This window comes from Protopterus annectens, chromosome 2.part0 (genome assembly GCF_019279795.1).
Source record: "Protopterus annectens isolate FY-2018-M chromosome 2.part0, PAN1.0, whole genome shotgun sequence".
In the NCBI taxonomy this organism is placed as follows: Eukaryota; Metazoa; Chordata; order Ceratodontiformes; family Protopteridae; genus Protopterus; species Protopterus annectens.
In genome coordinates, this window is record NC_056728.1 from 19,278,932 (window position 1) to 19,304,594 (window position 25,663).

General features: G+C 39.0%; 1 protein-coding gene across 2 annotated transcripts in view; it reads left to right on the forward strand.

Moving 5' to 3' along the window:
- Positions 1-25,663, forward strand: part of LOC122792929 (carboxypeptidase O-like) — a 392,520-nt gene that overhangs the window by 169,777 nt on the left and 197,080 nt on the right. For both annotated transcript variants that reach the window (XM_044060502.1, XM_044060503.1), the window contains exon 6: positions 22,943-23,047. In XM_044060502.1, the coding sequence (XP_043916437.1) occupies positions 22,943-23,047 (105 nt within the window). The remainder of the gene's footprint in view (positions 1-22,942; positions 23,048-25,663) is intronic.

The window sequence follows — 25,663 nt, forward strand, 5'->3', positions numbered from 1 at the left end:
GTAAAAACTCTGTACCCATGAACCTACCACATAGGCAGTAGTCTATTTAACACTGAAAGTGTGATAAGAGTTCTTGGGACACAGATGGGCAGTAGTCTCTCCTTTGATAATCACATCGCCACAGCAGTCAGGAAATCCTTCTGCGTGGCACACCTCATCACAAAAGGTTTCTCATCCAGGAAAAAAGAGGTCATTGTTCCCCTCTACTCGTCACTCATTAGACCCATTTTAGAGTACAATGCCCCTTTTGGTATGTACCTCACAAGACAACTACAACAACTGGAAAGGCCACAGAAATACCTCACAAAGAGGATTACCAGCATCAAACAGATGCCCTACACAGACCGTCTCAAAAAAACCTGCAGCTTTACTCCATCGCATATCGCCTACTCAGAGGCGATCTCTGCCTAACACACAAAGCTATGTCAAACCCAGAGCTTTTGGACATGCTCCACTTAAAGAAATCCCAATCCCTATGAGTTACACGCTATAAGGACCTAAACCTTGTCACCACAATAAACAGAACATTCTGGAGGGATAGATTCCTGTCCCAGAGACTTCCCATACTCTGGAATAAACTATCTATCTATATCAAACAAAGTTCCTCATTAGCACTCTTCAAGAAAAATCTTGATGATTGGATGGGAGACAGGAAGTTCATCCCGGGGATCACTTCTGTGGCTCTGCTCGACAGTGGCACAGGAAAATAATTTTCTTGGGTGGCGAAAGCCAGGGTACCTTTTGGCTAGGCTTATATAGGCCCTAGGGCCAATAGCCTATTACCTACCTATGAACCTATGAACTAGTTACGGCAGTTAAGAAAGAAATTTTGCAGGGATGGGCTACCAAGTTCATTCCTCTCTTGGGAAACAATGAAAGAATTGATAAGATGTTGATCCAAGCTAACAATGGAGATGAAAGCACAAACCTGGATCAAAATCTGGACTGTAGCATGACAGGGATTGTAACTGGGAAGGTAATTTTAATAGGTCCCTAATACTTAAGTGCAATCAAGACATTGCTGATATTCAAAAAATAATAATCAAACACTGGGATCTTTTTTCAAAAATGCCAAATAGTCTGGCTGTGTTTTCAAAACCATTATTGGTTACATACAGAAGGGGATGCAACATTAAGAATAGTTTGGAAAAAGAGACTAGAAATGAAAAGAGTAATAAAAACATAAAAAAGGAATCTACAGATGTGGAATGTGCCAACAGTATAAACATAGGGCTCACAAGGCTGATCTGAAACTTCCTAGTTTAGGAACAACATTAAAGGCTAACAGGTATTTCAGTTGTTTCTCAAGAGAGGTAGTATATTTAGCTTATTGTCAGGTATGTTGGTCATACTATGTTGGGAAGACAGAAATCCAGAGGCTATGAGCATTGTTATGAGATAAGAAAACAAAATGAAACTCATGCACTATTTTGTCATCTTCGGAATTGTGGAAACAGTAGTTTTCTCTTCTGAGTTTTGGAGCAGGTAACCCTAACCCATGAGAGGGCAATGGGAAATACTCCTCAAATATCAGGAATTGCTGTGGCAATTACAATTGAATGCAAACACCCCTCCAGGCCTTAATGGACAAATATCCCCAAGTCCAGTTTTAAAAATTAGAGCAGCTAAACTTTGATACTAGGTAATTTTGAGTGATTTGAGTAGTATGGTTGATAAGTTATATGTATATTTGATAGATTAGGTACAACATATTGCATTTTTACAATCAAAAACATTTTTATTATCAAAACAAAATTATGAATTTTAGGACAAGATTTTTTAACTGTAACATATTTAGTGTAGTATTATTATCTAAGAAACTTGACAGACAATTATTGTTATGTTAGCAACACAAAAGGTATGGATACAAGTACAGGAATGATGTAGATCATTTAGCACCAATGGTAATATGTGCTAAGACTATAAATTAGAGTTTTAAATGTTTGACTGTCATTATGATGAAATCTCTGTGAGACGACTTCTTCTTCTTTCGGCTTTTCCCGGTTAGGGGATGCCACAGTGGTTCACATGTCTGCTCATGATTGGCAGTGGAGTTTTACAGTGTCAAGTTGCCAGCCCGGCACCCAACCTTCCACAGAAGGCACACACACATACACGCACTCACACCTAGGGCCAAATTAGAGTGTCCAATCCACCTATTGCATGTCTTTGAGATGTGGGAGGAAACCGGAGCACCCGGAGGAAACCCACGTGACCACAGGGAGGACATGCAGACTCCGCACAGAAGGCACCCCAGCCGAGGATCGAACCGGAGAACCTCTTGCTGTGAGGTGACAATGCTAACCACTGCACCACCATGGCTCTGTGAGACAAAAGTGCTAAATTTTTATTTTTATTTTATTTTATTTTTACATTTGATTACTGGGAAAGTCTGACTGGACGGAATGTCCATTTTTCAGCAGAGGCCTGGGGAGAAAAGCTCCACAAATAACAAAGAAAGAAAAGATGTCTAAAGTAAAGATAAAAAAGAAGGAAGATTATAAATAAAAAAAACAGCTGTATGTAAAGTAAAAAGTTTGGAGGGTTTTTAGTCTGGGGCAGAGCAACATCGGAGCCATTTAGTGGTAAGGTGGATTTTTAGTGTTTGTTTAAATTTAGTTAACATAGTGCTGGATGTGATTTACTAGGTAGAGAGTTACAAATCTTAGCGATATAATGAGAGTAGGTGGACTCTCCAGCACGATTGTGTGCTGTTCAAATTTGCATGTGGGGTCTATTGTTTGACTGCAGCATTCTGCCACAGGAATAGGGCTCTAGCAAGTCATGTAATGATGGAATTTTTGCAGAATGATAGAAGATTTTGTAAGCCATATTAAGCTGAGATAAGTGTAGGAGATGGGGAAGTTCGAACCAGCGTAGTTTCCTTAGGGCAGAGCAATGGTGTGATCTCAATGTAGAGTTTGTTGCATATCTATCTATTTTATTTTAACAGGCTTCTAGTCTTACCAGCTCAGTTTTCCTGAGGTTAATAAATACAGGTGATGCATATAAAAGAGTTGAGATCAAATGAGTTTGGGCAACAGCTATTTTTGTGCTATTTGTGAGATATTGCCTGCTCCTATATAGTGTACCTAGTTTTTTGTGTACTTTCTTAATTGATTGAGAGATATAGATGTTAAATCTCATACTAGTGTCAATTTCGATCCCAAGTAGTTTGGTATGTGGGAGGGAGTGATAGTAGTGTTATTTCTGGATACTATCTGTAAAAATTCTGTGTTTATAGTAGTTTTGTTAGGATGGAATAGCATGAGCTTTGCTTTGTTGGGGTTTAATAATAAACAGGAATTTGTTAGCCAAGACTCTATTTTGTGGAAGGATGATTGAGTGAGTACCTGCAGTTCAGAAAGGGTACTGGCAGCACACAATACTGTAGAGTCATCAGCATATTGAATAATTGTGGCAGAGGAGGCCACAGTACAGAGCTTGTTAGTAAATATGGAGAAAAGCAGGGGGCCAAGAATAGATCCTTGGGGAACTCCCAGGGTAACTGGTAGCAAAGGAGATAGACTTTGTTGCCAACGTACTGCTTGCTGTCTTCCAGTTAAGTAGCTTTGAAACCATGTAAGTGTAGAGTGTGATAAAGCTACATCAAAGAGTACATGTAGAAGTTTGTTGTGATTCACCATATAAAAAGCTTTAGATAAGGTTAAAAAATAGAGGATACATGCTTTCCATTATTTCTATGGTTGTTAACTGTGTTTGTAAATGACAAAAGTGCAGTGGTGCTACTGTGGTGTGGTCGGAAGCCATGTTGAGTGCTGGATAACAACTTATTAGAATTTAAGTGATCCATGAGTTGCTTATGAAGACTTTTTTCAAGTATTTTTGATAGAGGAGATAGAATTGCAATAGGGCGATAGACAATTCAGTAGAATTTCCACCCTTGTAGATTGGGGTGATGATGAAATCTTCCAAATGGTAGGAACGTATTGTTCTAATATAGATCTGTTTATTAGAATGGAGACAGGGTATGCAATTACTTCAGCAGATAGTTTGAGGAATTCAGGTGGTAAGTGATCTGCAGCTAGAGAAGTGGGTTTTAGTTTTCTAAGAAGTTTTCTAACAGTATGTAGTGATGCTGGTTGAAGAGAGAAGCTGTGCTTGTTTTGATGGGGTAATTATTTGTCTTTGGAGTTTTTAAACACTTAAGTTGCTCTTATTTCTTGGTAAGTCATTGTCAAGGTTTTCCTTTTTGTTTTGTGTTAAACTTACTCCTGGATTGCCACCAGTTTGGGTTTGGTTATGTCAAGGCAGTGCCAAAATATTATAAGTCATAGGTATAGCTACTAGTACAGTTCAAGTAATAGCAGTACTTTGGATATGTTAAGTATATATCCAGAAAGTAGGGTTACAAACGTGTATACTTTTAAAGGACAACTATGCCCTCAACTGAACATTTCCTTTTCCCAGAGTACATTTTCCTCCTTACAGAATGATCTCTCCAGTATAACATGTAAAAGGACATGACTTAGCTCTTTTTTCCCCTCCCCGGAATTTCTGTATTATTTTGTTTCTTAAGTAAACACCATGCTGGGTTTGAATGAAATACCATGATACTTATTTAGAAATTTGCCTTCCTGACTCATGCATTATCTTATCCATCACATTTAAAGAAATCTGGCCTATTAGAAGGCCATGTAGCAAAACATTTGCAGCTATTTATTTTTTCCCACCCACTAAGGTAATAACCCCATTGAGTTTTTAGATATTAATAGCTCTCTTATTGTGTACTGTCATTTACAGCTGCCTTCTTTCTCTCCTCTGGGTCCATAATTGTACTGAACATTTGAGAACTTGTAGCTGTTTCAATCTATAATCTCAAAGTGAAGAAAATTGATTCTAGTGTTACAAAAATACTTTTCTGAGTAGCTGGTTTTAATTTTTTGGAAAGGCTAATTTAAGCAGTGTTTTTCAGCTGAAGAAGAAACGTCTTGTAGTGTTATCAAAATTTTAAAAAAGTCAAAAGACATCAATAGAAAAAAATCTTATAAAAAGTAGTAATTGGGAGCACTGCCATTTTGAGTAAAGGTAAGAAAAATCTGGTATGACTGAATCAGGTATGATAATATCATCTTTTATTGTACCTTATACTGATCATCTACAAGCCCCTGTCCCAAAAGCCAAATGACCCATTCATTCCTCTTCTGGGTGAAAGCTAGCCCTATGGCCCATTTGCTGTATTGTCAGTGGAAGAGCCCACAGACACATTCATTCATTTTGAGGACAAGAGGCAGGCATCTGGAGTAGGCCATCAGGCCTTGCCTAGCCCCTCCCCACAGCTGCTGGTGGCTTTACATAGTGCTACTGCTCAGGGAGAGTACCATACATGAAATCAAGCACATGCGTGCCCCTTCTCAACTGATGTGCAGCATGAGTCACCTAACCCAATAGCTGCTACCTCTAGTCCATCTGCACTTCTGTTAGGCTCACTGGTACAGTCACAACACCTTTGGGCAAGCTGGCATGGGAGAATGCTCACCTGCCAAGCTGCTAATCGAATCCAGGTTACTGGGGTCACAGTCAAGACATTAGCCCTCTATCACAGGGCCAAGAATGATAGTCTATCTTTTGAGGACTCAGCCTTCATTACAGGAAGGAGAAAGCACAGCCAAAAAATAAAATTATGTCAGTATGTTTACTCCATCATTAATTTTGTATTAGAGTTAAAAAAAACAGTAATTACTTAAAATGTTATATACATGTTTGTATAGCATATAAAAATGAGGTAAGATAAAAAAAATCCCAAGTTTCTTTCATAATGGTTCTTTAAGGCAATAGTAGTTAACCTTTTTGATGAGGGGACCATATATATATATATATATATATATATATATATATAGAGAGAGAGAGAGAGAGAGAGAGATCTGTGTGTGTGTGTGTGTGTGTTTCTCTTTTTGGGAGGAGACCATTTACATTTACACAATAATCTATCACTGGATGTGGGTAATTCTGAATTTACCCACAGCTCCAATTCTTTGATCACAAGGGCAGTGCCTTACCTTTAGGGAGGTTGGAAGTTTGTCTCCCACCCCTCTAATAGTTGAATTTACTTTCTACACTCTGCAGAGCAAAACATATAGTGACTGTAACCATTTATTTTAGACTAAAGACCACTAGGCCACTTAAAAGTCTAGCTGTGCAACCCAAATGTGACCCATAAATTTCATTTATAGGGAGTGATTTACTGACTGCCTCTGTCCATCAGTGACATAGGAGCCAGACCGGGATGAATTTCCACTTACCCATCCATTGGTCCAAGTTGCACTTAAATAGGGATAGGGAGGAACTCTGCTTTACATGGACAGGGAGCCTGTTCCAGAGAATGGGAAATCTCTGAGAAACATATCTGTCCCTCCTATATGTCCTACTTATGTTGCAAGCAAAATTTAGGTCTTTTAATCTAGTAGCTCTAATACTGTTTGTTTTGCAGATGTGCAAAAAATTCATCAAAATAGTGTCCAGGTATGCCTTGTACGCCAGGCAAGGATCACCTCTCAGAAGTCTGTATTACACCGAGTAAAGAGACAGGGCTTTGTCACATTCATTGTAGGACATTGTGTTTATTCTCTGTATTCTTTTTTGTAAGGAATTTTTGTGGACTTTCAAGTTGACACATGAGTCTGGTCAGGTACATATCAAAGGGGCATTATAATCTATGATGGGCTTAATGAGGGCCAAGTACAGTAGTATGATGACCTCTCTTGACCTAGATGCCATGCCCTTACTTATAAGTTGAGCAACATAGAGGGATTTTCTTACTACCTTGGAAACATGTTGGTCGAAGGCTAGGTTGCTGTCTACATGCGTTCCCACATCCCCTGACTTGTGAATCAACTTTTAAGGGTATTATTGATGATGTAGTTATCTGGGGTGGCAGACTTCCCAAAAGGTACTATAGTGCATTTCTTGGTATTGAGTTTTAAGTCATGGCTTTGGCACCAAGTGTTAGTCTGTATTAGTCCTTCCGGAAGGGTACTCTCATTTAGGGGGGAATCAATGACTGCTCCCAGTTTGCAATCATCTGCGATCTTGGTTAACCAGAAGCCTTTGGCATTGGCTTTGACATCAGAGAAATAGATGTCAAAGAGGAGTGGGCCTAGCAGACAGACCTAGGGTATTCCGCTAGTGGCAGGCCTCTTTGTGGAGGTGGCCTCACTGATTCTAACATCCTGGGTCATATCAGTGAGACAGCTAGCTATCCAGCATGTTATAAATGATGTTTTGTATCAAATGCCTTAGCCAGATCAAGGTAGGCAGTATGTACGGTTTTCCCCTCATTCTTTGCCTTAGTGACTTTTTCAAAGAAGTCCACCAGTTTGTAATGTGTTAAATTTACAATGAACACACTGATTACTGTACCTAGTAGACTTGCACATTTTTGAGTAATAATTTTTCGTTGTATAATAACAATTACTTCTTTGACCTACATTTTAATAATTTTTCTGGGTGTACTTACGATAATAATCAATTGTTCCAGAGACCACTCACAGTCTGTGAAAACTTTAGGCTGTCAAACAAAAATACCAGAAATTATACTATTGATGAAAACATTCCTTCATATTAAAGACATTTTGAAATACTTTATGTGTAAACTATCTGCCCTCATCTGGATATAAACCTTAATGAGAAACATGAAAATTTCATATCTCAAAGACTTTCACACCTATAGCATAAACTCCCTCTCTAAATTACACTTGTTTTAGTATCATACATTAAAAATGGAACTGGGTGGCTACATGGACACCCACAAGCTTCCAACATGATATTCAGGGCATCCTTTTCTTCTACATCTTTGATTTTATTCACAAAATCAAATCTATAAACCTATCTATGTATTTTCCCTGATCCGTATCAGTAAGTGCAGTACACAGACAGAGCTAAAATCAGTTACAGTAGTAGTAGTAGCTCTGAAACAAGGCAGGCAAACAACACATAGATTCACATTTCACATCTGTTTACTAAATAACTGTCAAACATGGAAAAGAAGGGAACTTTGATCAGGCCAGTCATTCAGGTCAGCTTATCTTGTATTTCTGTGATGCAAGATTTACTGTAACTTCTAACAGGATGAAACAAGACAGAATTCCTACACTGGACTTGCATGGTTGGATCTCCTGTCATCATCAGCCCCAATGCAGTCAGACAGAATAATTTTCAGGGTAGTAGGCAATTCAACCACAGTAACAGCTGGGCTAACCAATGCAGAAAGTGACAAATCATTAACTCTCTGCCAGTCTTTGACATCTTTGTCCATCCAACAACAACAGCACTGAACAACAGATTTTTGCAAGAAGTGTATGACATGATAAAATATAGTAAAACATTTTCATTTTAACCCTGGAATGCAGAATTAAACAAATCACAGAAAACAAAACTTAACTAACAGTAAAAAGACAGATTCCAAACTCCAATTGTACTCTTTGCCGTCATATGCAGACAAAAAGAAGACATAAATTGTATGCACCTGATCATTTCTCTCTGACATTTATAATCCAGAAAACAAGTTTACAGAAAGAGGATAATCTGTTATTCTCTCCAGTGGTAGTATTAGTTTCAGCTGTATTCCTTTTAATTTCCTATCTACCAGTCACAATAGATACTATTTTCTCAACTTATTTATTTAGTTGACATTTGTTTATTGGGAAAGTCCAACTGGGCTTAAAAGTACCCATTTTCAGTGGAGGCACAAGGAGAAAAGCTCCACAGTCACAACGTTTCAAAAATCAATTACAGATATTTTAATTCACAAAGTATCATCTAACACTACAAAACATAGAAATGAAAATTGGAATGAGAAAAACATGGAATATATGTTTCCTAATATAGTGCAAAAAAAAAAAAAAACAATAACATGAGTGGGAGAAAATATGTGAGGAAAAACCTACTAGTCATATTATTTGTTACATAGATTAATATGCGATGAACGCAACCTGAGACAATTCTAAGATATTTAAAAGAGATATTAGAGATTACATGATTAGATAGAGTGAGGAGAAATTGACTGATGTTCTAGTATGACAGAGGGCGTTCATGTTAATATTATAGAAGGTATGATGATGTGAGGTAGTGCCAGTTATGCCAGAGAGAGTAGGGCTGTGCATGTGTAACGTGCCAGCATAACTAGCTGGAGTTTTGTAAAGAATTTTATGTCATTTGAATATCAAACTGATTTGTACAGATGCTTGTGTTAAAACTGTATTTATAAAGTTGCTTGTGTTAAAAATGTATCAACAGTGGGTCCTGCTGGACAGGAAAGAAATATGCATGTATGTCAGACTGTATGGTAACTGACGAAATGTATATATGTTAGCAGAGCATGCTGGAAGGGAAGAGGTTAAGCTCAGCCCAGCTTACCTTATGAAAAATAGCTTGAAATTAAATGACTTGGTTTAGGCCATAAAGATTTTATCTCACAGGCCTGAATGCAGCAGAGAAGCAATGTCTGGGCTGGGGTCATGCTCTTATTGTTCTTACTGGTGAACTAATTTCTACCCTGGTGTGCCAGAAAATGTCTGCTTAGTCTCTGCAGAAGGATGAAAGGGTTGGAATTGTTTTACAGTCTCCAGATGCTGGAATAAGTCTTAGCAGGGTTCTGGGTTTGTATTGTGACACATCTGTGCTAGACCCTGGCTTAATTTCCAGTGAGGGGTTAGTGTGGGAACCACAGAATCAGGTGATCAGATGTAATGTTATTCTGTAGCCAGCACTGAAATTGTGTTTAGATACTAGTGAGAGATGTGACAGAAGACACTCAGCACTCTGTTATTGAAACTGACAACAAAGACACTCATCCATTTCATTTAGCCTTGCTCTATTAATTAACAAGGGAATAGTAATTCTTCAGTCAGTTAGGAAAATAGTGAGATTAGCTAAAAGTATTGTTTTTTCTGTATCTGAGTCTTTCCATCTGTGTTATTTTTTTATATTTCCTGTGATCTGAAACTCTGTGCTTATTGTAAACAGATGTTTAGCATTTTCATGTTTTGTATGTTATTATTTATTATTAAATATATCTATACTTTTCACTGTGGCTGGTCTTTTAGAAAATATTTTAACATTTTAAGAATAATTGCATTTAATTTGTGGGACTGTGGCTTCATGTTCCTGAATGTCTTGCTGCTTTGTTAATATTACCATTTGTATAAGTATTAATTGTACCAAGAGTAACAGCCTTAAAGCAGCTGGCTGGTGGCAGTAATCTACCTTATAGTCTGGTTGGCAATAGTATAGCAGGTAAATCTGTGCCAGCCTTTTCCAGGTGTGTGTGTGTGTGTGTGTGTGTGTGTGTGTGTGTGTGTGTGTGTGTGTGTGTGTGTGTGTGTGTGTGTGTGTGTGCGTCAGCTACTTGGAACAGGGACACAGAGCACTGATTTCTCCAGAGAGATACGTGGAGTCTTATTTGGGGCCTGGTGAGGAAAACTCACCCCCAGGACTGGAGTGTGCTCCCTGTGTGCTCTTAAGGGAAATTGTGCTTGGTGCAGAGAGCTGCATCTGAAAATACTGTGTGTATCCATTTTTGTTCTAAGTGAACATTCTTATTCAGTGTCAATGGTGAGGATTGAGGCTCCTTGATTACTGGCCCACAGCAGGGAATGTCACAGAAGGAAGTAAGGATGGAGAGAAAAGGAGATTATAAGAAGAACTTAATTTTTTTTAATTCAACACTGCACTAATTTCTATACTTACAAAAATGGAAAGTGGAATAAATGCTGGCTTGAACACAAAGCCATCTTCCCCAGACCACCCAGTAATCTAGGATATAGGATATGCACCCCCACGGCCACACCCACCACACACACACACACATACACAAAGACAAAAGTGCCAACTGCCATCTCATCTGTTAAGTATGTATGTGTTGGCATACATAAAATTGAATTCTTCAACCACTATAAACAACTTAAGCCTGTCTTGGGCCAAAATAGATTTAGTGAAGTTTCTTTCTACTCGAGCTCGCAGAGCTGGCATCATTTGCAATACTCCTCCTTATATTTTCCTATGCTAAACAAAACCAGTGTACTGTCTTAAAAAAGTCCAGGTCAACTGTAGACCCCCACAAACAAACATACAAACATGTACGTGAGCACATCTTGGCATTCTGCCAATCAACAGTAAATGCGATGCTGCTGCTTCTATTATTCACCTAATAAGCAGGGATCTGGACCAATGAAATTTGGCTGTAGAACTAATGCTCAGCAGTCCCATCCAGCCATCAAATCATTCCCAGTCCCAGTATCTATCACATTTCCACAGGTACGGTTCCTACAGCACAAATGGCATTGATTGCTGCAGTTATGAAAAGCTCTCAATTCACCCAGAGTGCCAGTTTAGCAAAGTATATCATACAGATCAACACTCTGAACAATGGAACCCAGCAATCAGACCAAATATTAAGTATTTATGGAAGATCCTGTGCAATGCATGCAGAGTAATGTAGTCTGCTCAACATTGAATCTTGTAGCTACTGTCATTGAATGACTACAAAAAAAAAACTTTGGCCTTTCTAGAATAATGATTTCAGTAGTTTGCAAACTGCATACTTATATTTACCAGTCACTGAAAACTCTCACAGGCCAAATAAAGAGCATCTCCGGGATGCATGTGACCCCACAGGTTGCTGATCACCGTTTTAAATGGTGCAATTATACATCACAGTTTGTACGTTTTGCTTCTTGAATGATGTGATTCTGTGGTAAAAGCTCAGAGAAAAATGTGATTAATTAATTATGTTAGCATAGGTCCAGTGAAACAAGGGCACCAATAAACTGATTATTATTATAGTCATGTTTTAATTTTAGTAAGATGCTGGTATGGTATAACTTTATCTAACAATGGATACACTTTGAGTGTCAGTAAGGTCAGTGATATTTTGTGAATAATTTATTATACTTGGTGTAAGTTAAATTAGACAGAATGGAGTAACTTTTCAGAATTTTTGGCAGTAATTTAATTGGACTGCTTATAAATGTCATCAAAGTTGTATCATACAAAGGTGAATTTAGGCATAGATGGATTAAGTGGGAATGGGAGGAGAGAGTGAATCTAACAGTGCCTATGACAGACTAGAAGGAAATCAAACTAGAAATCTTCTTCTTCTTTTTTCCCTAGCTGGTGGCTGGCAGAGGTGGTCAACCCTGTAGTCAGTATGCTGCTGTGGGTGTCGCTGTATTCCGGACTTCATTCATGATGCCTTTCCATGTCGTGCTGTCCACAGCAATGTATCTGACCACCTGTAGGTTGAGTCACCAGCTTCACAGGTCCTCTTCAATCTGTTTAGCCAATGCATTCTTTAGTGCAGATTTGTGAACTCTCCAGTTTGCGGGGGTGCCCTCTCTGTAATTGTACATCTTGTAGACATGTCCAAATGTGCAGCCTCCCCTTCTGGATCTGTTTGCTGATTGTTGGCTGATGATTACATCTGGTCCAGATGCTCTTGTTTCTAATGCAGTCATAAAGTGAGATTCCCAAGATTTGGTCCAGGCATCGTATTTGGAAAACCTCAAGCTTGTTCAGGTCTGGCTTGAGGAGGATCCACATTTCCGATCCATAAAGGAGAATTGGCAAGATCAGTGCCCAGAAAAGGTGAATCATGATGGTGAAAGAGATGCTTATCCTCTTTGATAGAAACCACTTGACCAAGGCAAATACTGTGGTGGCTTGTCCAATACTGTTACGGACTTCAGCTGTTGATGCCACCTTCTTTTCCTGGACAAGCGAACCCAGACACTTGAACTCTTGCATTTGTTCAATCTGAACTCCTCACAAGTTGGATGGTGGCTTGTGACCTAGTAGTTGCCATCACTTTGGTCTAGTCCACATTTATCTATAGGCCATTCAATTGGGTGATGCAGGCAATATTGTAGAGGATATCTGTAACCTTGGCATCACTGCATGTGAGAATGGCACGGTCATCGGTGAACATCAGGTCAGTCACAAAATGAGCTTCATTGTACTGGATTCCACTCCTGCCCTCAAATACTCTCCTCATGATGGCATCCACCACTACACTGAACAGCAATGGACAGATCACATTCCCTTGATGGACCCCAGTCTGGATGGTAAGCTCTTCAGACAGTTTGTTCCGAATGCGCATCTGGCTGGATGAATCATTGTAACGTTTGAAGGAGTCTGATGATTTTCTTTAGCATGTACTCAATCTCCAATGTCTTCCACAGGGCAGGCCAGTGGACACAGTCAAATGCAGACTTGAAATCGATAAAGATGATAACTGTACATTGTCAACACTGGATTCTTTCCACCATTTGCTGACGGATGGTGAAGATCTGATTGCAGCATTCTCTGTTTGGTCTGAATCTGGCCTGTTCTTCCCTGCTGGTTTGCTCATGGTGTTTCTTGTATGATCTTCATAAAGACTTTGCTGATGATGGAAGGCAGGCTGATGCTATGGTAGTTCTTTCATTCCCTGCTGTCATTTACATATAAAAAAGTTAAATAATATATTAAATTCCTATGTGGTCTGTCCACTGTTGTTTTTGTGGATGGGTACATTGAAGGCCTTCTTCCATGTAGATGGTATCTGTTCCATAACCCAAAGCAGCTCAATCAGTGCATGGAGTCGGTGGAGCAAGATATCACGTCCAGCCTTGATTGCTTCCACAGTGACCTGGTCTACTCCTGGTGCCTTGCTGTTTCTCAGTGTTATGATAGCGGATTTCACCTCTCCGACTATTGGCTTTGCATCAGTCATTGGGGCCACAGAGAGATCGATGGGTGGCAGATCGACCATTGGTCCATGAGGTGTGTCATGGTTGTAAAGCTCTTGAAAGAATTCCCTCCAAAGTTTCAGGCATTTACAAGGTAAGTGCATGTCCTGTCTGTTTTTTTTGATGTTGTCGCTGGTGGATTTGATCTTCCGACTCAGTCACTTGAGGGTGCTGTACAGGCAATGAGTTTGTCTGAATTTCCACGTGGTTTCTTGCCTGGTTTCACTGGTTTCCCAGTTCTGGTCACTGCAGCATGGTGATCACACTCCTCCTTTTGCAGCTGGGTTTGGGACTGTCCTTGTCAGAGTTAACTAGATATCTACAGTTGACATGTGACAGGAAACAAACTGAATGAAGTACTACCATTACGTAGAAGAAGAGATAACGATGCACTGACATGGGAGCCTGTCCTGCATCAAAACACTGCACTACAGTATCTAAAATCTCAAAGAAACGAAAGGTGCTTTAGCATTATCTGATTTGAAGAGATATTTTTGAGCTACACAGTTAAGGCTCATATACATAACACAACTAGAAAGTTATAATTCAAAGTGGAGAGGGATGACGTTGAAATGGGAGAATTCAAGAAATGAGGATAGACTGGGATTTTGGATGCAGATCCTTAAGGAGAATAATAATAACCATACAGAATATTATATTCATAAAGTAGCAAAAAAGTATTCTAAGAACTACGTCGACATGAAAATGGAGAAAGGAGATTCTGCTGATAGGGATGACAGCAATTAGCTGTACAAAGAATAGGCAAGAGGGGGTTGGAATTTACTAGAGAAAACTGGCAAAAAAGCAAGGTACTGGGAACATTTTATTTATTTATTTACATTTGATAACCAGGTAGTGTTCGACTGGGCCAGAAGCCCGTTTTCAACAGAGACCCAGGGAGGAAAGTTCCAAAGAAGATTACATAATTATACATTTGTACATATGATAATTACAATAGGAGTTCAGATGCAAGTTCCTTGACATTGTATCTAAAAGCATATAATGGTAGTATAATAAGCTTATACTATTCATACAGAAAAAAAAAAAAATATATATATATATATATATATATATATATATATATATATATATATATATATTTTTTTTTTTTTTTTTTCAGGAAACAAATATCACAAACTGAAGCTAAGAAGGGTCAGTTGCCAAGAAATATTGACAATGGGTGGTGGAGAGAAGGAAGTTAGACAGTAAGGGGTTAATATTCAGGCATGACCAAAGGGCAACTTCAGGTGCCAGTCCAGCTGGTGAATCTGGGTATCCTGAGGCAATGTTACAACTGCCTCATGTACACAGACAGCCCTCTCCTCCTACCACAAAACACTAACATATGCGAGAGATGCAATTATACAGCCAAACTCGAGGCTAAGGTCTCTCCACCCAAGACTGGAACAGACAGTCATGAGGACAAGATTAACACTTGCACCACACCTCCAGTCTCACACAGACCTACTAAACCAGCACTGGTAAAAAATACACATAAATACACAAAATCATACTCAGAGTCTCTAAATAAAAACCTGCAAAAACATCAGAGAGCTCCAAAGCAGACACCCACAAAAGCTGCACCTCCCGTCACAAACCAGACAACACATAAAACACAAAATCAATGTGCTGCACAATCATAGTCCTTAAGGCAAAATAACATACCTAACACACTAGTAATAGGTGACTTGACAGTCAGGCATACTGACACCCCACTCACTAGGCTGGACAAGGAGAAGGTTACTGTTAGCTGCCTGCCGGGAGCCAGAATCCGCCACATAACACAAGCACTCATGTCACTCCAGAACAAGTACAAATATGACTCTGTCATTGTTCATGTTAGTGTGAATGACCTGAGATGTACCTCCCTGACTACATGAAAAGAGACATGGAAGAGCTCTCTGATCATGTAGCCCAGGCAGGTATGACCCTGACCCTGAGTAGCATCCTGCCCTCACCAAGAATGATACCTCAGTATAAAGAAAAAATGATCAATTTCAACAATTGGCTAAGCTTCTGGTGTCATTCAAAGGGGAACCAGTGTCTGTCAGATTGGGATGACATGCTCGACAAGCCGCATTGCTTCACAAGAGATGGCTTGCACCTGTCACCCTTTGGCTTTCGAATACTGGCCAAGGCTCTTGCTGCCCCCATGGTGCCTTTTTTAGGCAAGGCTCTAAATTCAAACCCACCTCTGTAAACAGCACAAGTAAAAAAATGAGGGTTATGCTACTCAACGCCAGGAGTTTAAATCTCAAAATGCATGCACTCGAAGCACTCCTAAGTATGGAGAATGTCGACATCTGTGCAGTAACTGAAACTGGTTCAAGGCTCCAGAGAGCATTCCAGCACTACTATGCTACAACTCATACCACACATTTTGGCCACAGAACACGGACCAAAACACAAAAGGAGGGGTTGTACCCATATTCATCAAGGATACACCTCCAGGTTAGTGGCATAGCATGATACCTCTGAGATCATCCATGTGCAATTAATATCAGGCAAATCTGCAATGCAAATTGTGGCCTGCTACAGATAACCCTCCATGACCCAGGACCACCACTCTGCCTTTCTAGAGACATTGGAAAACATGAAGGTCCTACCGAATACCCTGATATTGGGCGATTTCAATTATCCTACCATTAACTGGGAAAACTACTTGAGTACAAACTCCCAGGCTCAGCGCTTCCCGGAATTTATCATCTCAAATGCCCTGGATCAGCTGGTAAACTCTCCTACCAGAGGTCACAACATATTGGACCTGGTCATCAACAACATGGGCGACAGGTGTTCTGTACCGGAGGTCAACCCATCACTGGTTAGATCAGACCATAAACTAATCACCCTGGATGTCCACACCCCACCACCACCCCCAACCAAGGAAACCACAATGAAAAACTTTTCTAAAGCAAACTTCACCTTACTTAAGGCAGAGGTGGTAAGTTTCACAGCCCCCCACGCTAAAGGATACCACTGCCTCAGATGCAAAATCCTTTACAATTGCACTCTATGAGCACCTGCAAGGATGCATGGATCATGCCATCCCTAGCAAAACCAAGACTCACTTCCCTAAGAGAAGGAAACCAGTCTGGTGGACCCCTGCCATAAACAGGTTATACAACAAAAGGAGGAAACTAGTTCAGAAAAAAGCAAATCCCAAGAAGGAAAAACATCCTTGATCAGTATCAGTAAGAAACTAAGGTCCCTCATAAAATCATCCATGGCTAACTTTGAAAGAAAAATAGCCAAGGATTTGAAAGATAATCATCTATGTCAAGAATCTAAGTGGCAACTCGCAGATATGCTCTGAGCTAGTGCAAAATAGCACAAAATATACTGAACCTACTGATATTGCCAACATCCTGGCAGATAGATTCAGTGCAAACTTCACCTCCCTCTCACCTTCAAAAGGGCCCACAACAATACCAGAAAAGTGTAGTGTCCCAGAAATCACAGAAGCACAGGTGAAAACAGCCCTTTCAAAAGCCAAAAACACAGCATCAGTGGGGCCAGATGGTGTCCCAGGCTGCGTCTTGCACGTACTATAGAATGAACTAACCCCCCACCTAAACACGCTGTTCAACCTCAGCCTCTCCACAGGCTACGTGCCCATAAAATGGCGCACAGCAACAGTTATTCCGCTCCACAAAGGAGGGGTCACAACTGACCCTGGTAACTATCACCCCATAAGTCTGACTAGCCTGGTCTGCAAAGCTATGGAGCGCATCATCATGGAACTCATTAACAAAGACATTGGGAACCTCCAAACACTTGACCCGACCCAGTTCGGCTTTGTTAAGGGCAGATCATGCCTACTAAACCTGGTTGACTTCTTCGAGACAGTCACCAAGGGCATAGACAAGGGAAAGGTGGTTCACACAGCCTACCTTAATCTCGCCAAGGCGTTCGACACCATTCCTCACTTGGGTATTATAGAAAAACTCACCAGCCTGAACATAAACCCCTACGTCACAAGATGGGTTGAAACTGGCTTACAGACATGGTAAGAATAGTGGGCTCCAGGTCAGACTCTAAACCAGTCACAAGTGGTGTCCCGCAAGGCTCGGTTCTGGGACCCCTACTGTTCGGCATATATTTCTCAGAAGTACAGGCAAACACAGGAGGACTATGGCTAACGAAGTTCACTGATGACTGCAAAGTGGGAGCCATAATTGACTCTCCGGCTGACATGGACATCCTTCAAAAAGGCCTTACTGAGACAGACACCTGGTGTCAAAGTCATGGCCTCAAGCTAAATGCCAAAAAATACATAGTCATCCCGTTTGGGAAAAACAAAACACCCACGAATTACCACATAGGTGGCAGCCCCCTTAATACAGAAGAGGTAATAAGAGATCTGGGGACTCAGGTAGATAGTAATCTCTCCTTTGACAATCATATTGCCAAAGTAGTTAGGAAATCCTTCTATGTGGCCCATCTAATTACTAAGGGGTTTGCATCTAGAAATAAAGAGGTTATAGTGCCCCTTTACTCGTCACTCATCAGACCCATCATAGAGTACAATGCCCCATTTGGGATGTACCTCACAAGACACTTCCAACAGCTGGAAAGACCACAAAAGCACCTCACCAAGAGGATTACTGGCCTCAACCATATGTCCTATGCAGCCCGACTGAAAAAACTCCGTCAGTACTTAGTGACATATCGCTTACTCAGAGGTGATCTCTGCCTGACTTACAAAGCCATGTCCAACTCAGAATTGATGGACATGCTCCACCTAAAGAAATCCAAGTCACTGCGAGCCATGTGCTCTAGTGAGCTAAACCTCGCCACAACAATAAATAGAACATGCTGGAGGGATAGATTCCTGTCATAGAGACTCCCCATGCTTTGGAACAAAATTCCTAACTACAGTAGGCAGAGCCCCTCACTGACACTCTTCAAGAAAAGCCTTGCCGAGTGGATGATTAACAGAAAATACACCCCTGGGATCACTTCATTGGCTCTGCTTGACAGAGGCTCAGTTAATTAATCAATGGGGCGGTGAAAGCCGACACACTCTGGCTAGGCTTATAAATGCCCTCGGGCAGATAGCCTTGTACCTACCTATGAACTTATAAATTAGTTAGCCTGGTGGAGAACATGAGCAAAGCCTATGTTTGGTTAAATATTTCTTTAGGGACTGTTTAAATAAATGCATATCATTGATGGACAGAATATGCTGAGGCAGAGAATTCCAGTGTTTGGCAATGATGTGTGAGTATAAGGAGGCACCATGAGAGTTTTGGGTTTTGTTAACCTTCAACAATATTTTATCAGCATACCTAAGAGATTTTAGGTTAGTGTAGGGATGGACAAGGTCAGATAGAGCTGGGCAGTTGTCAGGTTTGTATAAGACTGTATGGGCATTTAGTAGCTGAGTCAGAGTAAGCAGGCGAGGGAGCTCTAACCAGTTCAGCTAGAGAAGGGCAGTGCAATGGTGAGATCTTTGAGACTGATTAGTGGCAAATTTGGCTATTTTGTTATAGCAAGATTGAAGGCTATTCAGTTCAGATTTGCGAAGATTTGTAAATATTTGTGAACAGTAAAGCAGGGAAGATAAGAGATCCTGGCTGTTGCATGTCTAGCATGGTCAGTAAGATACAATTTAGCCCTATAGAGAGAACCCAGTTTGACATGAACCTTTTTAATTGTTAGTGCAAGGTGTTTGTCAAACTGAAGTCCACTATCAATGGTGATACTAAGAGGTTTTGTGCATTCAATGTGTTCTATTTTTGTGCCATTAGAGGAGGAAATAGAGATAGGTGGTTGGTTGGTTGTTGTTGAGGTATCATAGAAGACCATAAGCTTGGTTTTATTGGGTTTAAGTATAAGTTGATGTGCTGTTAAGTAGTTTTCAATATTGTGGAGGGCTGCCTGAGGTTTTTCTTGGAGTTCCTTGGTAGAGGGGACAGAGCAGATTAGGGAAGCATCGTCAGCATATTGTATGATTGAGGCTGGATTTACTGAAGAGTTTAGGTCATTGGTAAAAATTGTGAATAAAAGTGGGCCAAGGATAGATCCTTGTGGGATTCTTACACATATAGAGAGCTAGGGAGAGAGTTTATTGTCCCATAAAGTGGCTTGTTTCCTATCTGATACGTAGCTATGAAACCAGCTTAGGGCTTCAGAGCTGCAGTGGTAGAAAGCCAGTTTATTGAGAAGTATTTGATGAGATACAGGGTCAAATGCTTTTGACTTATCTAGGAAGGTAGCAGAGACTAGTTGGTTTTTGTTTTTCAGTTGATTTATGGTGTTAGTAAAGCTAATTAGAGCTGTACTGGTGCTGTGCCTAGGTCGCAAGCCATATTGTGTATTAGATAACAGATTATTTGACAGAAGGTGCTCTAAGATATGTTTGTGTATACATTTTTCTAAGATTTTGGTACGTGGTGACAAAATGGCTATGGGTCTGTAGTTGGATACATCAGTAGAAAGACCACCTTTATATTTTCCAGAGGAGTTGTACGTACTGTTCAGAGATAAAATGGTTAATAAGAATAGATATAGGATAAGCGATGGAAGTAGCAGCTAGTTGTAGAAAGTCACTAGGTAGCTGGTCTGCAGCTAGTGTGCAAGGTTTTAGTTTAGAAAGGAGATTTTTAAAATAACTTGTTTGGAGAGGTTTGAGATAGAGGGGAGTAGAATTGTTGTTGAAGGCTTGAGGTGTGGACAGAGGCATATTAGGGGTTCTGTTTAGTGGAGAGGTTATTGAGTTAATAAAATGGTAGTTAAATTGAGTGGCTATGCAATCATTTGGGGTTGGTCAGAGTTGGGGCTGGGGTACTGGGTTTTCCTGGGTTGAGAAGAAGGTTCATTGTTTGCCAGAATCTTTTGGGATTTCTCTGGTCTTTTAGCTGATTTGTTTGGAAGTAGTTTTTTTTTTTGTTTTGTTTAATTAGTTTTTTGGTTTGATTTCCAAGTTGTTGGTAGGTAATGAGATTTTGTTTACTTCTGTTATTCTGAAAGAGATACCAGGCTCTGTCCCTTTGTTTTAGTAGAAGATTTGTGTCTTTTGATAACCAGGGAAGCTGTTTTTATTTGGTATGAATTTTTCTGATTGGGGCTAGAGCATTAAGTATTTGTAGGAAAGCATAATTGAAGAGTTTTTAGAGGTGCCCAGTCATAATGCTGAAGAAGAGTATTAAATAAGGTAGGAGAAAAGTGTTTTTATTGCAAATTTAGCAAAATGAAATGTTACAGGAATTGTGTTTATGTTTTCTAATCAAGTAGGTAGGGAAGTGATTGCTTAGTGTGTCAGGGAGACACCCAGCATCTTAGCTAATATTGGATTTGTTTTTTAAAATCCAATCAAGAATGGATTGCCTGTTGGTGAGTTTTTTGATGTGTGTGAGGTGATTAATTTTTTGACAGACATTGTACAGGTTTATAAAGTTAGTAGGTGGGTTAGAAGAACAAGTAGTCTAGTCAAGGTTAAAATCTCCAAGTATAAAAGTTTCATGGCTGAAGTTGGTAGAGCCCCATTCAAGGATGTTTTCAATATTTTGGAGGTTATTAGCAGGGGGCAGGTAGAGCACTATAAAGATAATGGACTTAAGATTATTCATATCTAGGCGTGCTACTGAAACTTCTGAATTAGGGATATCAGGTGGAGTAGAGTATGGTTGTGTCAATTTAAGATTGTCTTTAAACAAAATGGCAATCCCACCACCATGTCTAGATACGCTATCAGTTCTGAGAATGTTATAACCATTGGGAAGAAATTCTTCAGATTTAATATGAGGCTTAAGCCATGTTTCAGTAATGACAGCTATATCAGGGGAGTAAAGGCAATAGCACCATATAATTCATGTACTTTGTAAACAAATAATTACAAAGGGAAAGCTAACAGAATGGAAAGAGGCCAAGACATTTGGACTGCAGGCTAGAGACTGCCTTCCCTATCTGAAACTGATATCAAAGATTAGGCTAAGAGAAATGGATAGGTAAATCCTAAGTGAGAGACCTGCTCTGTTAAGAGTTTTTAATTGAATCTAGAACAGAAGTTGCTGTTAAAAAAGGAATAATTAGTAGGCTTATAAAATATTGCACAATAACTATAGGACTCGATCAGAGGAGGTTACAAAACATTGGCAAGAGAGAGATTGGATAAGTAATTCACAAGAAAGCAATTGGGGAGGAAGCAGGACAGTTTCACCCCGGATGATCTGACCCCAATGCAGGTATATACATTTTCATATTTAAATTTACATTTATTGTCTATGGGAATAGTTGGTGGACAATTTGATCCCGGACTATTTGACCCGAATTATATAAAAAAGTTTTTAAAGGTTTATAAAAACATTTTATTGCTTAATATTTCAATTGTGAATTTTTTCATAGGAATTCAATATATTATTTAACTTTTTTATATGTAAATGTTAATTTAGTTAGCATTTTATTTAATTTGTAAATATAATGTAATTAATAACAGTCAAGTTAACTTTAAAATCAATATTATTTAACATTGTACACATTAATATTATTTTAAATTAACATTAATAATATTGTTATATGTATTTCGAAAGCAATTGTTTTAAACAATATATATATATATATATATATATATATATATATATATATATATATATATCTCCTCATAACTTCTGTTTTCGAGGGGGGGGCGGTTTCAGTTCATCTTTGACATTTTTTCAGGAACTGTGTGGATGCACGAGCTGTGTATGTTTTTTTTCTTTATGTCAAATTGTGGTTTATTTTTTTCTTGCCTTGCCATTTCAATAGGGACCAGCAGGTGGAAGTAGTCTCATATTTTTAGCCTGCAGTGATGCATCTCTAGAAGTAATGAATTGTGCTTTGCATTCTGTAATTCTTAAACAAAAACAAACCTAAATAAGGCAGACGATGGACACAATTCAATAAAATCCACTAGTTTAATAATAAGAAATTGTGAGCGCTTTTGCAATGCTCAACATTGCTTCATCAGACCTGATTGTACACTCTTCTACATGAAAGAAGGCAAATGTGCGGCATATTCACTTACAATTTTAAAACTGATGTAAGAAAGGGCTTGTAGACATCTTCCTGACTAAATTAACTCAACATTTTAGAAGGAAGATGAACATTCTGTATGTTGCATTTATACACTGAAAATAATACTCATGTTGTAAGAAAGATATCAGCTTTGTTACTTACTTTAAAACATTAGCATTTAACTGACTCAATCTTTAATTTAGATTGGCTTTAGCTCAGAGAAACCAAAGAAGATAATTTGGATGGACTGTGGGATACATGCACGGGAATGGATTGCACCAGCCTTCTGCCAGTGGTTCACCAAAGAGGTAAGATTTTCATACTCCAGGAGACTAAATCACATTTATACCATGAGAGTCACATACAGCAGTAATTACTCTGTTAGGATACCACAAAACAAGTTTTGATCATTCAAATTTAAGTTTCAACATAAGAAAGCAAAGCAAGGAAACAAACAGGTTAGACCTTAATTAATGTAATCTCGTGATAATTCTGATTGTAAATTCTGAATTACTGTGGAGGTAAAACAGCTAATAACACTCTGCACAAAAGTTTTTTTTTTGTTCCTTAGGTGAAAATGTTATATGATTCTAGTCTTTAATATAGTCTATGTATTACAATGTGCAATGGTGAAATTTAGAAAAGAAGGGAAGAAAACAGCTGTTGCTGTAAAAATAAGAAAGGTGTGTCATTTAGTTACTGCAATTGGTTGGGGTTAGATTTGGAGTACACTACCTCCTAGTCACAGGCACAGGACCATAATACACGTGACTTGCATGAGGCATTACTGCATACTCCACCCCCATTTACAAATGGTTCATCCCCTGTCCAATTCTCACCCCCACCCCACTAAACTCCATACCTTAGCCACAGTATAATTCACCTTCCATGAAGAAATGAAACAACAGACTGAGGAAGGGGAACATGGATGATCAGCATTAGAAGTAGGGAACAAAAGTAAAATAAAAAAATTAAAGAAAAATAAATATTTGGAGAAGTAATTTGACTTTTGTGTGCGCGCTACACAATTATCTAAATGACTGGTTTCTCTCCATTCACAGTAATTCTGCACAGATACTAATCTGCATCCAGTATATAAGCCTTTCAGAGGACAACATAACACAGTCATTCACTAAATGCCGTGCTTTGCCACTATACAGCAATAAATGATTAGCCACCTGATAAAGAAGAACACATGAACATCACTTTACAATTTGCAATCATTCTTACATGTTTACATTCTAGAACATATGACCGTGAATGCATTCCCCCAGTAAAGTTTTGAATTGTTTTCATCTGCTTTGTGTACCATCTTTCAGAGGTAGAAACAAAATATATGTCTGACTGGGTGTCCTTTACATGGTCGAAATTTCAGTTCACTGAAATTTAAAACAAGACGACCTTGCCACAAACTTACTTTCATGAATGGTCAGATCACTGGAATTTTACTCTGGGAAAGGAGATAGTTGGCCAACATGAGGAACTTTGCCCTTTTCCCCATTATAGTGCAATCTTGGAGTTGGTATATTTAGTTATGAGGTGTGGGAGAGATGTGAGGGCGAAGTCCCCCACTTGGGTGGGTTTGTTATACTTTGATGTGTTTGATTATTAGTTTTGGGCAAGTGCCTCCTCTCCCGGGGTAAATTTCATGATCCGAATGTTCATTAAAGTTTTTGGCAAAGTCATCTCGCAATTTTAAAGTTCAGCAAAGTGAAGTTTCGATGATGTAAAGGTAATCCATCTGACCATCTCCACTTGACTTTCAGTAGTCAGAATTACCAGATTCCTTTTTGATGATTTGCAAATGCAATGTTATATGCATTCAGAGTAAAGCAATTTCTTGTGTTTCTGAGTGTGTGTGTGTGTGTGTGTGTGTGTGTGTGTGTGTGTGTGTGTGTGTGTGTGTGTGTGTGTGTGTGTGTGTGTGTTTGCACATGCGCATGTATAAGTTTGTTTATATATGACCATATTTTTGATCAATATCTAGTTTGGCTAATGAGATCAAACCTTAAAACTGGTAATCATTTTCTCTTTGAGCTGGTAATTACCAATAAGCCAAACATCATCTCTGATCTGTATATTCTTCCATCATCTATCAGTAACCACATCCAGTAACATTCTCTAGCCACATGAAGAAATCTAATGTTCCTCAATCATCATCTTCTATGCAAAAAAACTATAGAAAGAACCAATGCTCTCAAAAATGAACCCTTTTAAAAAGGATTGGTCACACATACTGTCCCTACAAAACCCTTTAGAATTAGCCACAGTCACAACAATCTTTCTCTGTTCACTGTATGACAAGCATTCCTTAAAATTTATAGTGTACATATACCCATCTAAAACCTATGGCTTAAAAGACAGCTCAAAACTTTGTATTCCATACCTTTCCAAAGACTCAACAAGGATTTGCTCAACTCTATAACCTTGTTAAAAAGCCACTTGGTTCTACAAAGCAAACTGCTTCCAGCTTTCAAAAAACAAAATGCTATACAAACAAAAGAAATTCTGGTAAATTCTGGTACTTCATTATCCGTAACACAGACCCCCCCATTTTAAAGACACACAAAACACTGACACTATATTAACAATGTCTTGGATACTCTTCCCAAAATTCCAAACTGTTACCATAATGTGGGATGCAGTATTATGGCAGAGTGAAGTGTGGCTCTGCCAGTTTCCTCATTCTAGACAAATGCAGAAAATAAATATGCATTTATTGAATAACAGCAAATCAGAAGTAATTTTTCTAAACCGTTACAAGTTTTCCAGCAAAGAGAGTAAACTAGTTTTAGATTTCTTCTTTATTTTGTACAATACTGAATAATTTAATTATGAAACAACAACTCTCCTGCCACTGGATATGTTTCAATGCTCCATTTCTAAAAGACATTTGTAATCTTAATTATTTTATGCTTATTCAT